Source organism: Emys orbicularis, chromosome 1 (assembly GCF_028017835.1).
Source record: "Emys orbicularis isolate rEmyOrb1 chromosome 1, rEmyOrb1.hap1, whole genome shotgun sequence".
In the NCBI taxonomy this organism is placed as follows: Eukaryota; Metazoa; Chordata; order Testudines; family Emydidae; genus Emys; species Emys orbicularis.
In genome coordinates this window covers 284,988,296-285,007,604 of record NC_088683.1, presented here as the reverse complement: position 1 = coordinate 285,007,604, position 19,309 = coordinate 284,988,296, and the positions used below count along the sequence as shown (strand labels likewise).

Genomic DNA, 19,309 nt, shown 5'->3' with positions numbered 1-19,309 from the left:
CCAGCTCAATTGGTCCTCAGACTACTATCCCACAATGGCAGCCCACCTTTAAGAGACCTGTCAACTCACTTGAACTGTTATAACACAGCTCCAAAAGAAGCAGGGACTGTCCTCTGCCGTTCTCTAGCTTTGTTTCCTTCCCCCCCTGGATCTCCTCAATAATGAACAAGACATCTAAACAGGCAAAAAAAAAAATGTTTTTATTTGTAGCTCCCCAAAAAAATGGCTTTCATTTTGTGATCAATGGAATAAAGTACTACATCTTCACCATTTGTAGGAAGGTCCTGTTATGTTTTTAATAAACATTTCATAACACAACAGGTTTATATTAATACTGCATTACTGAACATTTTTTTTAAAAATGCATCTTCCTTTTATCCTTGTTCATGTCGCCTTGTTTAAAGAAAAAATGAGAGAAAGAAAAAAGTTAGAAAGTATATATATTTAAAACTCTCAAACCAGGCCTGCTCCCAAGAAGTGCTGCCAGCCTCAGGTGTTTGCTATGGCCTCATCTGTGTAGTTGGCGGAGAAGTATCTCTGGGACACCAGAGACCTGAAAGAGAGAAAGAAAAAAGAAAAAAAGAGTAGTGAGATGTGTAATGGGCCATCAAGGTTGTCTAACACAACCACCTGATTAGCAGGGAGGGAAATGGCTAAGAAGAAGGGTTCAATGAGCTAAGCCCCAGTCCTCAGTGTGCTCAGAGATGGTTAGGCATTGTGCCTGCAAGGCAACCCACTGACTTCAAGGGGACTTGTGACTGCCCATGTGGAACTCATTGCATGATGGGGACTCACTGCTGCTTGTTAAACCACCTGATGACAGATGGGAGACACCTGCAGACAGCTCAGGGCTCGAGGGAGTGAGAGTATGGAATAGGCAGGGTGGGGACACAAACTCTGAATAGATCCAAACCTGAGGGGAAGGCAAAGGCTTATGCTGGGAGGATTTCTTCTATGGTTGTATTAGGGATCTTTTTGATATTAAACCAGAGCCAAGATGGGTGACAATTGTTTGGAGAGGGGTTGAAGAAACAGCCCTGGGTTGCAGGGAGACTAGTGAGATAACTGCAACTTACCACCTGATGGCTCTCCAGCCACCATTCATCTTCTCCTATCCCCCCAGCTGCACGGTAGAGCCCACGAGGGCACCACTGCCACAGATGGGGTAGGGGTGAGAGGGGGAACTGACTCCGAGTCCAGGAATCCCCCAGAAGGACCTGCTCAGCTCGCACCCTGGCCCACAGGATGCCCGTCTCTGTATCCTAGGGAGCAAATGTAAGAGAGAAAAAAAGCGCTAGTACAACTGGAAAACATGAACCCATAAAACACACAAAATATCCAGGGCAAAACAAAGGAAGATCTGCATGGCAGAGCAACTGACTTACTTTCCTAAGCACAGCCACCCACACCTGGCCCTGCTCATCATGGTATACTCCTGGGCACCAGGCCCATAGTCGGTCAGGAGGAGGAATAGCCTGCATACTGTCCTCTACCTTGCCACAAAGAATAGTGTGAGGGTGTTTCCTCCAGGTGCACGTGCTCAGAAGCTCAAGCAGGGCAAAAAGCAACCATTAGACTAAACCATTGGGACCAGCCACCAAAGGATTATAAACAAAATGAAAATGATCTATTATTACCTATAAACATAGCATGATGCTATATCTGTGCAACATATTATAGTACGGGGTATCCAAAGCAATGAGGCAAGACCACACTGTACAAAAATCCAACAAACTTTAATGCAGACACCCCCCTCTCCCAGCAGTGGCTGCTTCCCTTGAAGCCAATCACAGGTGATTCCACCCCCTAGAAGGATACTTCCTTTCAGATTCCCCCTCCCCCCAAATTCCACCCACTGCAAACCCAGCTATTGGAGGGAGGAAGCATTCTAAAATATAACATACATTATTGCTACACAAGGAGTATAGCAGTAGTTAATTATTGTAGTTGTTTTAAATGTTGTCATGAAGAGTGTGACAAGGTTTATTATATTTCATGCGTGTGTTCTTAGCCTTTTCTTGAAATGTGTGTCTTACACAAAGCTGGTTGAAATGCTAGAGCTGTGCATTTCCACCTTGTCTCCTTAAATTTGGGACTTTGCTCCCAGATCAGCAGCACAGTTCTGGGGAGAAGGAAACATGCATGCATTGTGTTGCTGGGGTTTGAGTTTCCTGTAATCCAGGGGTGGGCAAACTTTGTAGCCCAAGGGCCACATCTGGGTATGGAAATTGTATGGCGGGCCATGAATGCTCACAAAATTGGGGGGAGGGCTTTGGCTGGGGTGCTGGCTCTGGGATGGGGCTGGGGATGAGGGGTTGGGGGTACAGGAGGGTGATCTGGGCTGGGACTGAGGGGTTTGAAGGCAGGAGGGGGATCAGGGCTGGGACAGGGGGTTGGGGTGCAGAAGGGGGTCGGGGTGCAAGCTCCGGGTGGCGTTTACCTCAAGCAGCTCCTTGAAGCAGTGGCATGTCCCCCCTCTGGCTCCTACATGGAGGCACAGCCAGGAGGCTCTGTGTGCTGCCCTGTCCACAGGTGCCGCCCTGCAGCTCCCATTGGCCGCAGTTGCAAGCCAATGGGAGCTGCAGGGGCAGTGTGTAGAGTCCCTTGCCTGCCCCTACATGTAGGAGGTAGATGGGGGACATGCCACTGCTTCCGGGAGCCGTGCAGAGCCCCGGCATGCACGGAGCGGGGCAAGCCCCCAACCCCACTCCTCAGCTGGAGCGGGGCAAGCCCGGACCCCGCTCCCCGGCTGGAGCTCGAGGGCCGGATTAAATCGTCTGAAGGGTCGGATGCGGCCCCTGGGCAGTAGTTTGCCAGCCCCTACTGTAATTCTTCCATAGTGGTGAGCTAGGTTTTCTTCATCCTTACTGCTATTGAAACCTTTTGAAGTTAAAACTTAATTGTAACCATTCGTGGCCATGGCATAAAGTTTGAAGAGCAATATCAGGTAGTCACAGACACTTGGCTTGTGTGAAACTGAGTTTGTTGGTCTCCGCAAAAAACTCTAGCACACAGTTGTACAGCATATGATTGCAAAGAGGAATACATTCAGATTGAGTCTAGTACCCTGAAGAATGGTTATTGCATAAAGTGAAAACTAACAAAAAGTAGAGTTGTATTTTGTTTAGAACTGAAGCTGAGTAAAGCTTCTAGGAAACATGTGATCTTTCAAGGCAACTAATTTAGGCCCTGATCCTGCAAAGGAATTATGCAGTTGCATGGAGTCTCCCTGATGTTAATAGGACTCTGTGTGGGCATGGGGTTTTACCCAAATGGTTCAACAGTAACTTTCACAAATGTTGTCTCCACCATTATATAAATATCTGCTTGTTTAATATGTTTGTGTGTGAGACTAGTCAGGTTACCTAGAATTTGTACTGTTGTGTTTAACTAAACAAAGTTGTTCTTTGCTGCTGGGGTTTGAGCTCCCTGATGTGTGTTTTGAATTTGCTAGTGTATTAATAAAGTGTACCTGATTAGACAACACCCTGGTGGCTGCTGTGTAACTGTGCCACCAACTGTGGGATAAGTAACCAACATGGAGTGCTACTGCAAGACGTAACTGCTGGTAACGTACACAGGGCATTGGTGTGCTTGAAACAGGTTGGCTGTTTACAGCCATTTATGGTAGCACAGTCTGATTTACTCAATTTTCTAGCATAGATGCAACCAAAGAGAGGTCATCTGGCTGATTCTTTCTCTGCCGTGGCCTCAGTGCTTGAACTAAAGCTGCTACTCTTACTTTCTCCTGTGACACTGTAATCCCAGTTTTTAAGTGTAATAGCTTTAACTCTTAGGACAATATGGTATTCCAACTGGTTACTCAACGAGGGAAAAAAGAGTGGGGTTTTGGGATACTTCGGAAGAGTTAATCCTGACCCAATCTGCCACCTTATAATAATACTTACACTGTATATCTTTTCAAAGAAAGTCAATATTATTATCCCTATTTTACTGATGAGGAAACTGAGGCACAGAGAGCAATGATTTGTCCAAGCTCATCTAACAGTCTAGTGGCAAAGCTGTGACTAGAACCTAAATCTCTTGAGTCCTCAAGCAGTGCTCTAGCCACTAGATCACACTGCTTCCCTAGCCTATGTTCTTCTGATGACTACCCTCTATCTACTGTTCAGTTCTGACTGCTCCTTCAGCCGGGGCACCAGGAGGAGGGAGGGAGGTAGGTTTTGCTGAGATTGGGCAGATTGGCAGGCAGAGAGCAGCACAGAGGCAAGTGGCAGGGAGATCTGGTACTCAGCTAGGGGTAAGGGAAGGGACTTGCTGAGAACAAGATGTATTGTATATAGTCATAAAACTATTATGCCTTTGTTTTCTGTGTAACTCACCTGTAGACTTATAAGAACTCAGCCTGCTTGAGGAGACAGTAGCTGTTTCAGTCTCATAATTGCTCTAGCCCAGAGATATCAAACTCATTGGGTGCAAGGGGTTGAATTCCATGTTAAATTATAGGTCAGGGTATAAATTTAGGAGTACATATGCTTCAGCACAGAGGTTCACAGAGAGATCAACACAGTGGGAAATATGCTGCCCTGTAAGGTCACTGCTATCTCTGCTCTTCTCTTCTTTCTTCCATCCTCCTTCCATTCTCTGTTCCTCTCCCAACTTCTATCTTCTCTGTTCTTTTCACTACATTTCCTTCTCTGAAGCAGCTTGCAATTGCCACCTGCCTATGGGCCATGCTCCTAACCTCTTCCCCATTGCACCTGCTAAACTGATCAGCACTGACATGGTTAATGTTAACACTGAAATGTCACCAGGGATTTTAGCCCTGATGGCCCAATGAAATTAATAGGGCACAAGGGAGTTCACACTGCTGTCACTGTTTCAGACTGTCTGCACATTCAGACATCACTGCATCAGTTATGGAGCTCAGTTCACATTTGGAAGCGTTTCTTTCCAACTATGAAGACTAGAAACTTACATTTTTTATAAAATGAAATGAAAGCAGAGATTCTAGGCACTCTGACTATGTCCTGGAGGCCACATCAACATCTCAAGTGGGCCAGATGTGGCCCACCATGGTGTAGGCAGATAGAGAGAAGGACACACTGTACTTTTTTCTTGGGACTTGACTTTTCTTTTTTGTTGGTTTCTTCACTGTAACCCTAAAAGTAACTCAGACTGGATACACCTGTATGGAAAAACACAGCAGCAGAAGACCTGTCTGTTTGAGAAGGAGATAGTAGTTGGCGGGGGGGAGTGGAAAGGTGAGGAAACTACTAGGGGACAGAGAAAAGGGGAAAGATGCAAATCTGTTATCTAATTCATGTTCATACCACATTTAACATGTTCTAAGTGCTAAATCCCTCAGTAAGGAACACAACTTGCTTTAGAGGTAACAGAACATCTGAATTTCCACATTTGGATGCTTAAATTGGTGCTTACAAAAGTTAATATCTACTTATACCCTTGCTCAGTGTCTCAGTATCCCATGGGGGGAATATGACAGTTGTATGAAGATGCCTAAATCTGAAAATTGAGCCTTAATTCCCCTTCAGATTTTCTGTTCAGGAGATTGCTTTTAAAGGTATTAAGTGGACACAGGTGGTACCATAAAGCTAAGTGCCTACACATGGAATATCTGCTGCAAGTTCTCCAGTTCCTGTTATCTTTACAACAAAGCTTGATCTTTTAACCCCTTCACCACTGCCCCTTTTTACATTGTTTTACCTTTGATGTTTGAATGAAATCACAATGGATCCCTGTGATGGGATGTGACTGGCACATGGTGTAGTGCTTGAGCTGCAAAGTGGTTAACAGTCTGCTTGGAGGAAGAAGAGTGTTGTGCAGGTGTTCTCAGAGTTGCCGCAGACAAACTGCTTCCAGCATGCACCAAAGTGTACAATATGAGTGTCAAAGGTGGGTTTGCTGTGATTCACTCTCTTCTCATAAAGTTGGCTAAGAGCCTTTTAACTCCATCTGTGTAAAAAGGGGGAGGTTTGAGGTGGCAAATTTAATCCCAATTTAACTCTATTCAAAAGAAGTGGTTTCTAAATGTTTGTCTTCTGCCTAAAATCAGGTGGCTGTTTCCTTTCTCTCTCTCTAATCACAGACAGAGCAACTTTCACTCAAAACTCACTTGCTTTCAGGTTTTGTTACAAACTGGAAACTTGGCTTAGATTTGGTGAAAGGTTCACGTATCTTTGCAATGAGCTTGATTTCCCTCCCCCCCCCCCCCCCAGGTCAAAGGCACATAAAACGTATAGCTCCAGATGAATACAGTACAAAATCAGGAAAGATGCAGTAGATTAGAATTAATTTCCTCAATGAATGTTTGAATTTGTTTGAATTCCAAAAGAGGGGACTGGGAAGGCACCTGAAGCAAAATAAGGGTAATCTGCCTCAGTGGAAATCACAGTTTACTCTAGTGCTCTGCATTTCCATTAGGGTTTGTGTTGATATAGCTACAGTGGTAGCTCAAATCCCAGTGTAGCAAGTCCTAGAATCCAGTTCTAAAGTTTATGAAGGGTCTAATTCTCAGGGACCTTGCCCCACTCACTTACATTTGTGCTAAGTGAGTGTAAAATACTACCATTCTGATTTGGTAGAGTCTTGCACCTCCCTGTGCAGTCACTTACCTCTGTGCAAAGCTACGAGCAGGCACAACATTTCCAAGAAAAAATAATCCCCCTCAGAGCTCTTTGGAGGCTCAGTTTAGTGTTCCTTATTTCTTTCCTTGTCAGAAGGTATGATCTAGGGGGTGGTTTTGTTCACCTACACTATGTCCAAAGGTATGGCTAATCCCTATCATGGTTTGCAAGCTGTGAAGAAAGAGTTAGACTGCTGGAGTGGGTTTGGAGGAGAAAAACAAATGAGTGGCTATCCTAGAAAGGCAATGTTAGTCTTTTTATATTTACATGTTTAGTTCCTCCTGTTCATGTTTTGATCAAGGATAGATAAAATAAACATTAAGAACATAAGAACGGCTGTACTGGATCAGACCAAAGATCCATCTAGCCCAGTATCCTGTCTACCGACAGTGACCAATGCCAGGTGCCCCAGAGGGAGTGAACCTAACAGGTAATGATCAAGTGATCTCTCTCCTGCCATCCATCTCCACCCTCTGACAAACAGAGGCTAGAGACACCATTCCTTACCCATCCTAGCTAATAGCCATTAATGGACTTAACCTCCATGAATTTATCCAGTTCTCTTTTAAACGCTGTTATAGTCCTAGCCTTCACAACCTCTTCAGGCAAGGAGTTCCACAAGTTGACTGTGCCCTGTGTGAAGAAGAACTTCCTTTTATTTGTTTTAAACCTGCTGCCCATTAATTTCGTTTGGTGGCTCCTAGTTCTTGTATTATGGGAATAAGTAAATAACTTTTCCTTATCTACTTTCTCCACATCACTCATGATTTTATATACCTCTATCATATCCCCCCTTAGTCTTTTCTTTTCCAAGCTGAAAAGTCCTAGCCTCTTTAATCTCCTCATATGGGACCCGTTCCAAACCCCTAATCATTTTAGTTGCCCTTCTCTGAACCTTTTCTAGTGCCAGTATATCTTTTTTGAGATGAGGAGACCACATCTGTACGCAGTATTCAAGATGTGGGCGTACCATCGATTTATATAAGGGCAATAATATATTCTCTGTCTTATTCTCTATCCTCTTTTTAATGATTCCTAACATCCTGTTTGCTTTTTTGACCGCCTGTGCATACTGCGTGAACGTCTTCAGAGAACTATCCACGATGACTCCAAGATCTTTTTCCTGATTCGTTGTAGCTAAATTAGCCCCCATTATATTGTATGTAGAGTTGGGGTTATTTTTTCCAATGTGCATTACTTTACATTTATCCACATTAAATTTCATTTGCCATTTTGTTGCCCAATCACTTAGTTTTGTGAGATCTTGTTGAAGTTCTTCACAGTCTGCTTTGGTCCTAACTATCTTGAGCAGTTTAGTATCATCTGCAAACTTTGCCACCTCACTTTTTACCCCTTTCTCCAGATCATTTATGAATAAGTTGAATAGGATTGGTCCTAGGACAGACCCTTGGGGAACACCACTAGTTACCCTTCTCCATTCTGAGAATTTACCATTTATTCCTACCCTTTGTTCCCTGTCTTTTAACCAGTTCTCAGTCCATGAAAGGACCTTCCCTTTTATCCCATGACAACTTAGTTTACGTAAGAGCCTTTGGTGAGGGACCTTGTAAAAGGCTTTCTGGAAATCTAAGTACACTATGTCCACTGGATCCCCCTTGTCCACATGTTTGTTGACCCCTTCAAAGAACTCTAATAGATTAGTAAGACGCGATTTCCCTTTACAGAAACCATGTTGACTTTTGCCCAACAATTTATGTTCTTCTAGGTGTCTGACAATTTTATTCTTTACTATTGTTTCAACTAATTTGCCCGGTACTGATGTTAGACTTACTGGTCTGTAATTGCCGGGATCACCTCTAGAGCCCTTTTTAAATATTGGTGTTACATTAGCTATCTTCCAGTCATTGGGTACAGAAGCCGATTTAAAGGTCAGGTTACAGTTCCGCAACTTCACATTTGAGTTCTTTCAGAACTCTTGGGTAAATGCCATCTGGTCCCGGTGACTTGTTACTGTTAAGTTTATCAATTAATTCCAAAACCTCCTCTAGTGACACTTCAATCTGTGACAGTTCCTCAGATTTGTCACCTACAAAATCCGGCTCAGGTTTGGGAATCTCCCTAACATCCTCAGCCGTGAAGACTGAAGCAAAGAATTTGTTTAGTTTCTCTGCAATGACTTTATTGTCTTTAAGTGCTCCTCTTGCATCTCAATCATCCAGGGGCACCACTGGTTGTTTAGCAGACTCCCTGCTTCTGATGTACTTAAAAAACATTTTATTACCTTTTGAGTTTTTGGCTAGCCATTCTTCAAACTCCTCTTTGGCTTTTCTTATTACATTTTTACACTTAATTTGGCAGTGTTTATGCTCCTTTCTATTTACCTCACTAGGATTTGACTTCCACTTTTTAAAAGATGCCTTTTTATCTCTCACTGCTTCTTTTACATGGTTGTTAAGCCACGGTGGCTCTTTTTTAGTTCTTTTACTGTGTTTCTTAATTTGGAGTATACATTTAATTTGGGCCTCTTTTATGGTGTCTTTAAAAAGTGTCCATGCAGCTTGCAGGGATTTCACTTTAGTCACTGAACCTTTTAATTTCTGTTTAACTAACCCCCTCATTTTTGCATAGTTCCCCTTTTTGAAAATAAATGCCACAGTATTGGGCTGTTGAGATGTTCTTCCCACCACAGGGATGTTAAATGTTATTATATTATGGTCACTATTTCCAAGCGGTCCTGTTACCAGCCCCTGCTCCACTCAGGACTAAATCGAGAGTTGCCTCGCCCCTTGTGGGTTCCCGTACCAGCTGCTCCAAGAAGCAGTCATTTAAAGTATCGAGAAATTTTGTCTCTGCATTTCGTCCTGAGGTGACATGTTCCCAGTCAATATGGGTATAATTGAAATCCCCCCTATTAATGAGTTCTTAATTTTGATAGCCTCTCTAATTTCCCTTAGCATTTCATCATCACTATCACTATCCTGGTCAGGTGGTCGATAATAGATCTCTAATGTTATATTCTTATTAGAGCATGAAATTTCTATCCATAGAGATTCTATGGAACATGTGGATTCACTTAAGATTTTTACTTCATTTGATTCTACATTTTCTTTCACATATACTGCCACTCAGCCCCCTGCACGACCTGTTCTGTCCTTCCGATATATTTTGTAACCCGGAATGACTGTGTCCCATTGATTGTCCTCAGTCCACCAGGTTTCTGTGGTGCCTATTATATCAATATCCTCCTTTATCACAAGGCACTCTAGTTCACCCATCTTATTATTTAGACTTCTAGCATTTGTGTACAAGCACTTTAAAAACTTGTCACTGTATATTTGTCTGCCCTTTTCTGATGTGTTAGATTCTTTTTTATGTAAATGTTTCTCGTCTGATCTAGCCCTTACATTATCCTCTTCCATCCTCTGCTCCTGACTATAACTTAGAGAATCTCTATCAATAGACTCTCTTCTAAGAGAAGTCTCTGTCTGATCCACATGCTCCTCTGCAGCAGTCGGTTTTCCCCATCTCCTAGTTTAAAAACTGCTCTACAACCTTTTTAATGTTTAGTGCCAGCAGTCTGGTTCCACTTTGGTTTAGGTGGAGCCCATCTCTCCTGTATAGGCTCCCCCCATCCCAAAAGTTTCCCCAGTTCCTAATGAATCTAAACCCCTTCTCTCTACACCATCGTCTCATCCATGCATTGAGACTCTGAAGCTCTGCCTGCCTACCTGGCCCTGCGCGTGGAACTGGGAACATTTCTGAGAATGCCACCATAGAAGTCTTGGATTTCAGTCTCTTCCCTAGCAGCCTAAATTTGGCCTCCAGGACGTCTCTCCTACCCTTCCCTATGTCATTGGTACCTACATGTACCACGACCACCGGCTCCTCCCCAGCACTACACATAAGTCTATCCAGATGCCTCGAGAGATCCGCAACCTTCGCACCAGGCAGGGAAGTCACCATATGGTTCGCCCGGTCATCACAAACCCAGCTATATATGTTTCTAATGATCGAATCTCCCATTGCTAACACCTGCCTTTTCCTAGTGACTGGAGTTCCCTCCCCCGGAGAGGTAACCTCAGTGCAAGAGGATACCCTAACACCTTATGGAAGGACGGTCCCAACTATGGGAAGGTTTCCCTCTGCTCCCGTTGACTGCTCTGCTTCCCTGGGCCTTTCATCCTCCTCAACAGCACAGGGCCTGTCTGACCGGAGGTGGGACAATTCTACAGTGTTCCGGAAAGCCTCATCAACATACCTCTCTGCCTCCCTTAGCTCCTCCAGTTCCGCCACCCTGGCCTCCAAAGCCCGTACGCGGTCTCTGAGGGCCAGGAGCTCCTTGCACCGAATGCACACATACGACACCCGCCCACAGGGCAGGTAATCATACATGCTGCACTCAGCACAATAAACTGGGTAGCCCCCACTCGGCTGCTGGGCTTCTGCCTGCATTGTCTCCTGCAGCTACCTAGTTAATGAAAGGGGTTTGTTTAAATCAAGAAGTTTTGAATGTAGTTTAGTTTACAGGTTTTAAAGGACAGCAAGTGAACCTTGCCCCCTTCCCGTTCCCCTTCTAAACTCCCTAGCGATACTCCCTGTTAGCAGCCCCTGTTTGCAAAGCTCCCTGGTCGCTTGCACACTGCTTTATAAAGCCCTGGCCTTCTTGATAACCCCGCCCACTGACTAAGGCTCAAATACAAAAAAATTCATAGAAATTGTGGTCTGGCGCTTCAGTTAATCTGCTTCTTTCACTCACCCCATCTTCAACTGCTGTGCAAAATCTGCGGGTATTAACCATACTCCAAGCATAACCATCTCACTTTCATTCTGTGCCCTGTGCTGAATTCTCCAACCTCTTCGCTTCAGAGTCACTCCACTTCATGCTTTCCTCTTCTCCACTGCACTGTCCCTCCCGCTCCTTCCTTTGGCTTCCTGTGTAGCTAATCCTCTCCCAACAAAACTCCCCCCTTCCCCCCACAAAAGCACTACTCCTCTTTGGGAAAAACAAACCAACCTTGAACTGTGATATTTGCAAACAAGTACTCTGCTCCCTGCATCCCTTTCTTGTCTACTTAGACTGTAAGCTCTCTGGGGCAGCAACTATCTAGTACTCTGAACAGCGCATAGTGTAGTAAAGTAGTCATCAAAGGGTTAACTGGGATACACAGACTATTATGGTTTAGTTCCAGGCCAATGGGGGCTGTGGGAAGCGGCGCGGGCCGAGGGATGTGCTGGCCGCCGCTTCCCGCAGCCCCCATTGGCCTGGAATGGCGAACCGCAGCCAGTGGGAGCTGCAATCGGCCGAGCCTGCGGATGCTGCAGGTAAACAAACCGTCCCGGCCCTCCAGCGGATTTCCCTGATGGTCCGGGTGCCAAAGGTTGCCGATCCCTGGGTTAGAGCCATGCTCCTGTTTAGTTAGTTGGCATCCTCCTTCCCCGTTATGTAGCTGACTAAAGCAGCATGTTCCCAGCCTGCAGTGCTGTAAGAAGAGTGCGTTTCTTGCATGCTGAGCAGTCCCTTTACAAAACCTAGAGCAATGGGCCCCTATTCTTGGTTGGCCCGTAGTGCCCATTACATAATCAAGCACGTGTTCTTACAAAGCTATTAATTAATCACTAATTAATCACTTGGTAGTGTCATTCAAAAATACTGTGAGCTTTGAGCTGAGATATGGTAACAATTGTCTAATGTTACACTCGAGCACTTTAAAACACTGAGGGCTACACTGTGGGCAGCAGTGGCTGTGAAATGACTACCATTGGCCAGACAGCGGGCATTCCCAGAGTGGGTTAATTCAATGCATCTTTCAGCAGCACCTAACAGTGGAAGAGAGCACCTCTGGAGTGATGGCAGGAATTATAGCTACTCTCCCCTAATGTAAACCCCAAGGGATAATGGTGGTGGCACCTCCTGTCCTTTGTGACTATATGCTGGGGCAGAAGTTGGTCCAGTAAAAGATATTACCTCACCCACCTTGTTTCTCCGGGGCAGAATAGGCTTTGTATACTCCAGGAGGTGTAATTTCCCTGGACCAGGTTTCCCAAATCTGACCCCCCTCAAGTGTAACAGTTTCCAAGCTGATCAAACCTTTTTGGATTACTTTAAACCCCCATCACGCTGCCTTTCTTAAGAGAGTTTATTCTGAATGAGAGTCACCCCATGAAAGGACTTTGATATGGGCTGAAACTAAATCAGTTTCAAGGAAATGCAACTGGAAACATACTAATTGAAAATCTTTCCAAGCAAGCAATACAGACTGCTATTCTCTTGGGCTGTCCCCGCCCCCAGCTAAAGTGCACCAGACTTTCTGTACTCATTTAACCCTCGCACTGCAGCATTGCTCTTATGGCAACATTCATAAAACAGATATGTTAAATCTTCTATGAATATTGTTTCCATTCAGACACCTCATTTTAACTTGGCCAGACAACTAGAGGCTGGGGTTTTTGTTTTGTTTGGCTTAACCAGATCTGAGATGTGGAGTTGTTATAGCTGTTTGTTAGTTGGGATACAAATTAAGGCTGCCTAAATGTTTTCTGCTTCCTGAGTCCCATCGAGGTGATGGCGTTCAGATTAAATTTTCATGATGTTTCTCATTTTTAACTGTTCCATATGGTATTTTTTGTAGGTACATGAGTATTGAATACAAGGTTAAGGGTTGTTTGCTTTTGTAAAAGCACTTGTTCAGAAACTAGTATGGCGTTTGTGATTTACTGAGGTATTACGGCAACTAAGAATATTCATACCAATATTCCTCTCCTCAAGATTTTTTTCTTAAGTGAATTAGATAAAAACAGCCCATAAGTAAAGAAAAAGCCATTTCTACTGGAACTGAAAGACTGGAGAAAGCCTATACCTTCATTTGAGTAGAACAACCCCTCCATATTCAGTGAGGACAGGATGATCTGCATAGTCATAGATCGGCAGGCCCCACCCAGGATGCTTGGGCTGACCCCTTAAGCACAGCTAATACACCCATGGTGCATCCCAAAATTCTTCAGTCTCTTCTTATACACTGAAACTGCACTTCTTTTGCTGTCAGAGCACCTTTGCCGTAATGAATTTACTTGAACTTAATAGTTTGGTAGGACTTTACATTCTATAAAAATAGATGTTAAAGAGCATTTCCCTAGCTGAGGCAGGGTTTAAGTCAAAAGCTAGAGCAATTATATAACCAGAGTTTGGTGATCTTTTGATTTCTTGTGCTCAGGAGTACCACTCATGAACTGTACCTATTTTTTTTAAACAAACAACAATAAACAGGAGATCACAGCCTTGAGTGCTGTCCATTCGGCACCTATCTTAAATAATTCAATGCAATATTTTTCTGGACTTCATTAAGTTCTAAAATAAAAAATCCACTTTTTAAATTTCATCCATATATGTTTGTTCACCAAGCTTTAATGTACATATACCTAGTTTAAAATATATAGTACACACTCACATGGACAAGCAGGGACAGCATTAAGATCTTGCCTTACATACCTTTTACTTTTAAAGCCCAATGTTATTACTGATGGTGATTAGGATTTCTTGCTAATGAAACAAAGATGGGGGAAAGAACACATTTGATAATATGAATGTGTTTCTTGCTCTTTCATGTTGCATATAGATTTCATTGTTGGTGTAGCTGGGTGTGGGGGTCATGAAGAGGTGTGGTCTGGTGGCTTGAGCACCGAACTAGGCATTGGGAGCATTCAAGTTCTAATTTCAGCTTTGACACCAACTCCCTTGCTAGCCACAGGCAAGCTACAACGTCTCTATTTCAATTTCTCCATGGCTAAATAACTATCTGTTTTGCAGGGCTGTCCTGAGGATGTTAGTTAATGTGTGTGCTGTGTTTTATCCATGAAAAGTAATATATGTACAGCATACATGCTAAATGTTATTAAAATACAGGTAGCATCAAAGTATCTTACATTTAAAACTATTTGAAATATGTTGAATAGAATATGCCTTACTCCAGATCATCTTTAAAGAGCACTGCAGCTTTAAGGGTATCATTCCAGATCCACATCACACCCACATATTTGTCCTCTCTTTACACAGCAAGTGCCAAGCAGTGACATCTACTATAGTCTCTAGGACACGCTGGTCTCGGCCACAGAGTAAAAAAAAAGGGGGGGGAGGGGAGAAGGGGAAGAGAGAGCGAGAGCACGAATCTTGTTATGTTCCAAAGGATGAGTCACTTCCTAGCCATAATTCTGAGAAGCTTATTTATTGCAGTTTTGCTGATAGGAAACCTAGCTCCATTTCTCAGCAGAGTTTCAGGACCCAGCCTCCCTCCTGGCTGTCCATTAATCATGAGGGACTGTTCCGAAGTGTACACAGAGTGGGAGTTCTGCCTGTGAGTGGCCTTTAGCTGTCTCCAGTTCAATGAAATTACCTTGTGTGAAGACTTGTTTTATGAGAGATTGGTTTATTTGTAACTAAACTACTTCCTCTGTTATTTGATAAGCTCAAATATTTGCTACTGATAGTCGGAGAGTGTCACATTTATTATCCTGTTTCAGGCATTGCCTAACTCCTTTGGACCAGGCTTCTTTTAACCCCTTGGAAGACAGCAGCAAAAATGCTGGAAACACTTGCGTATTCCAGTTATTCATGCTCTACTATGACAATTTGTTTAAATTCGTTTAGTAAGAATACGTGACACAGAGAGGTGATTTATACATTTAATGTATAATTCCTCAGCTATGTGACCCACAGATATAATTCTGTCCAGGGGTTTGCTCTGAGCTAGAGCAAAATAAAGCTGAAATGTAACCTTTCTATTCTATAAGGCAGTAATTTAGTAAATACATTTCCGATGACTGTCTTTATAAGATATGCCAAACTTTCTAGACAGAATTATTTTGAAGACATTTTGAAGAGCAAAAGTGGAGCTCCCATTGGGTGTGTTACTAGAAATCCAGAATGGATTGGAAATGGAACTGTGCGCATCTTCCTTTTTATGCTGTAAGGTTATTTAATAGAATATGAGAGCTTCTATTTGAAACATAAAGGCAGTGTGGTCCAGTGGATAGGGCACTGACCTAGGTGTCAGGAGACCTGCAGCCAGATCGTCAAAGGTATTTAGGTGCCTAACTCCCATTGTTTTCAATAGGAGACAGATGCCTAAATACCACTGAGGATCTGGGCCTCGGTTCTATTCCCTGTTCTGCTATGGACCAGCTGTGTGACCTTGAACAAGTTGCTTCACCCTTTCTTCCTTAGTATACCCATCTGTTAAACAGTAATAGTCATACTTATGTTCTTTTTTTTAAAGTGTCATGAGATCTATGAATGAAAAAGCACAATGTAAGAGATCAATAGTACTTTTATTATATCCCATTTATCTTTAGTGCCATATTGTCCCCGGACTTTGTGTGTATGCAGAAGTCTGGAGTATCCCTGCATTCTCTACACAAGGGCCATGGGCAAATTTACACCACATGATTGGGGGAGCACAGGGACTTCACCCTCTATGCTCTGCCAGGAATGCAATATAACCCTGATAGGGCAGGGGTGGGGCTGTGGATTCATATCAGCTCACACCATCCTAAGGGAGCAGACTGAAGTGCCCAGGGACAGCTCAGGGTGTGCATGCCACCTATATGCTAGGAAGCTCAGGGACAGCTTGAGACATAATCCCTCCTGGGCCTTCCCCAGAGAGCTGCACCACCCCCAGTGCAAGTCAGGGACCAATACCAAAATCAGTAACTTAATATTCAAAATGTACATTCTATCAGCACTGATGCAGTATAATGGGATCCCATTGACAGTGGACAGATAAGTTTCATTTTGTTGCTTTATGAATGTTTTCAGTATTTGTTGTGGGATGGTGTTTTACTGTAGTATTTAACTAATACAGAGTGCTCTGTGGAAGACTCTGTTACAAGTTACAAACATCTTAAATAAGATTTTACATTCTATAACACAAGCAGAAGTGGTGTTTAATTTGGTAATTTAATTTGGAAACTGAGAGGGGAGGGAAGTGTGGTTTTGGCAGACCCATTCCAGACACACAACCAGATCACAGAGACAAATGAGCTAGAGCAAAATAAAGCTGAAATGTAACCTTTCTATTCTATAAGGCAGTAATTTAGTAAATACATTTCCGATGACTGTCTTTATAAGATATGCCAAACTTTCTAGACTAGTGAAAGATATCTGGGGAAACAATATTGTACTTAGAAGGGAACCTAAGGAGTTTGTGATTGGTTTGCAGTATGCGAACAGCTCAGTAAGTTTGATTTTCACAGGTTACAATGAGCCAAGTCCTGTTCTCAGCTCAGTGCAGCAAACCCAATTGGAAGTTACTGGGACTGTTCGTGTTAATAAAGGCAACAGGGGACTGGCCATTTGGAAACAGTGAGCACCTTTTTGTCAGAAATATACAGCATGTGGGAATTTAGAATTTGCAAGAAAAAAAAATAAGGAGAAGAAATCTTGGAGAAAGCTGTTTTCTCATGAGATGTTGTTGTTCTGAATGCGATAGTGCCCTATCTACATTTTAGGACTGGTTGCTCAAATTTTCTATACTTACGTATAAATACAATCACCTTTTTGAAAATTCATGGGACTTTGAATGCTGAATGGTTTTGGTTTTGCTGGTGCTTAATTTTCATTCAAATTTCAGTGCAATTATTGTTGTTGACTGATTTAGAAAGCATCAGTTTAAAAAAAAAAAAACCCATCCCCCTACATTATGACTCTGTGAAAGATTGCAAAGGGCAGGATTTTCAGAAGTGCTCAGTGTTGACCTAACGCTGCTGCTGTTTAAGTTGGTAGGAGTTTTACCACTATGTTCCCTGAGACCAGAGTTAAGCCAACGCTGACCATTTTTTGAAAATCCCACTTTGTATTTTTTTTAAGTAACCTGGCAAGTGAAGGAGATAGTGGGTGTGCCCGCAGTACAGCTGGGAGCAAGCTTCTAAGCCCAGGGAGGCAGACTTACGCTAGTATGCTAGAGATAGCTGTGTGGATGTTAACCGGTACCAGCAGAAGTTTGGGCTAGCCACCCAAGCTTGGACTCAGGGAGTAGGCTATCCTCAGCATCTGCCAATGCTGCAACATCCACACAGCCATTTCTAGCATGCTAATGCGAGCCTTGCTACCATAAGTCTGTCTGCCCAGGCTGGAAGTTTGCTCCCACCTGCAGTTTAGACATACCCAGTATCCTATACTGCTCAACATCAGGTGGTGAAATTCTTCTTGACTTAAATAATTTAACTGATTGGTCATCATGCATATAGTAGTTCAGCCATGATGTATCCTTTAGTTTACCGTACATCATAGAAACAGTATTTCTTACAGTTATATTATTCATGGTAAAATTCTGGCCCAACTCATGAACAACATTGGTAGACCTAGAAGGCACAAAAACCAAAACATTATTTGAAATTTGCATGGCATCCTCCTCCTACAAATTCAAATCTATCAATGTTTCCAAAATATTTATACAGAATGGCAACACCATATCATATTTGACTATTAAGAGGGTTGTTTCCCAGTCAGGTAAAAACATCTAGGAGCCTCATGCAGCACACCTGTAATTACTGAGTTTGTTTTCTGTTCAGATCTTTCATCCAGTCAGAATAGTTGTGGAGACCAATAATAATGAAGTGTAGCTAAATTGGTTCTTTTGAAGAACTTGTTCTGTTATGTTACTTTCATTTCTCCAAGAGAACATATATCCATCATTGTTCACAACAGCAAACTAGAAAGATCTGATGTGAGCCAAATCTTTTGTTGCTAAAGTCTTTGGGGAGATCAGCTGTTTTTGCCACAAGCACTTCTGTAGTACCCTCCATGTACGCATAATAGTAGCAGTTCTAATGGAAGAAATAGTATAAATCAGTCATTTATTTGTTGTTAATACAGCTGGTCAAAATATGGGAAACTTTTTTTTTTTGTCCATATGAAAATTTTTTGTCCAGCCCTAACTGTAAGTAGGGGGAGAAAAAAAAACCCAAACCATGTGAAATGTTTAGAGACAAACCCTCCTTCTATTCCAGGTGAGAACTATAGTGCAGGAATCGGCAACCTTTGGCATGCGGCCCGCCAGGGTAAGCCCCCTGGCATGCCAGGCTGGTTTGTTTACCTGCCACGTCTGCAGGTTTGGCCAATCGCGGCTCCCATGGGCCGCGGTTCGCCGCTCCAGGCCAATGGGGGTGGCAGGAAGCAGTGGCCAGCACATTCCTTGTCCCGCGCCGCTTCCCACAGCCCCCATTGGCCTGGAGCGGCGAACGGTGGCCAGTGGGAGCCACGATCGGCCGAACCTGTGGACGCGGCAGGTAAACAAACTGGCCCGGCCCGCCAGGGTGCTTACCTTGGTGAGCCGCGTGCCAAAGGTTGCCGATTCCTGCATAGTACTTTCCTTCAACTTGAATGAAGCAGCACACCTTTTCCATAGAATGGGGTGAGGAGTGTTCTCACTTCACTTCCTTTATGCTAGCTGCCTTAGAACTATTATTTTGTAGAAAGAAAATGTGCCTAGCAGCAGTACAGAAACCCTCAGCCCGGGATGGCAGAGACTCGTACCCCATTATGCCAATCACCCACAGTTCCTTTCAGCTACCAATGCCACCTGACAGTTCAGGGTCTCAGACCAAGCCACCATTCCCAGCAGCAGGAGCTTGCTCGGGTCTCAAGTCCCATCTCTTGACCCTAATCTCAAGTAGTGGAAGCAACTCTGGGATTAGTAGGACCCAGTCTCCCATGCCACTGTTCTCTGCCCTGTTCCTTTGTACACCTG

At 43.5% G+C, this 19,309-nt stretch overlaps 1 protein-coding gene across 1 annotated transcript; it reads right to left on the bottom strand.

Moving 5' to 3' along the window:
• Window positions 1-508: 508 nt before the first annotated feature.
• Window positions 509-1,481, bottom strand: LOC135879949 (protein p13 MTCP-1-like). The gene is made up of 3 exons (XM_065405993.1): window positions 1,386-1,481; window positions 1,077-1,262; window positions 509-553 (listed from the first exon to the last, which is right to left on the bottom strand). Exons 1-3 carry the CDS (start codon window positions 1,479-1,481, stop codon window positions 509-511), a joined length of 327 nt encoding a protein of 108 aa, XP_065262065.1.
• Between the last annotated feature and the right edge of the window lie 17,828 nt (window positions 1,482-19,309).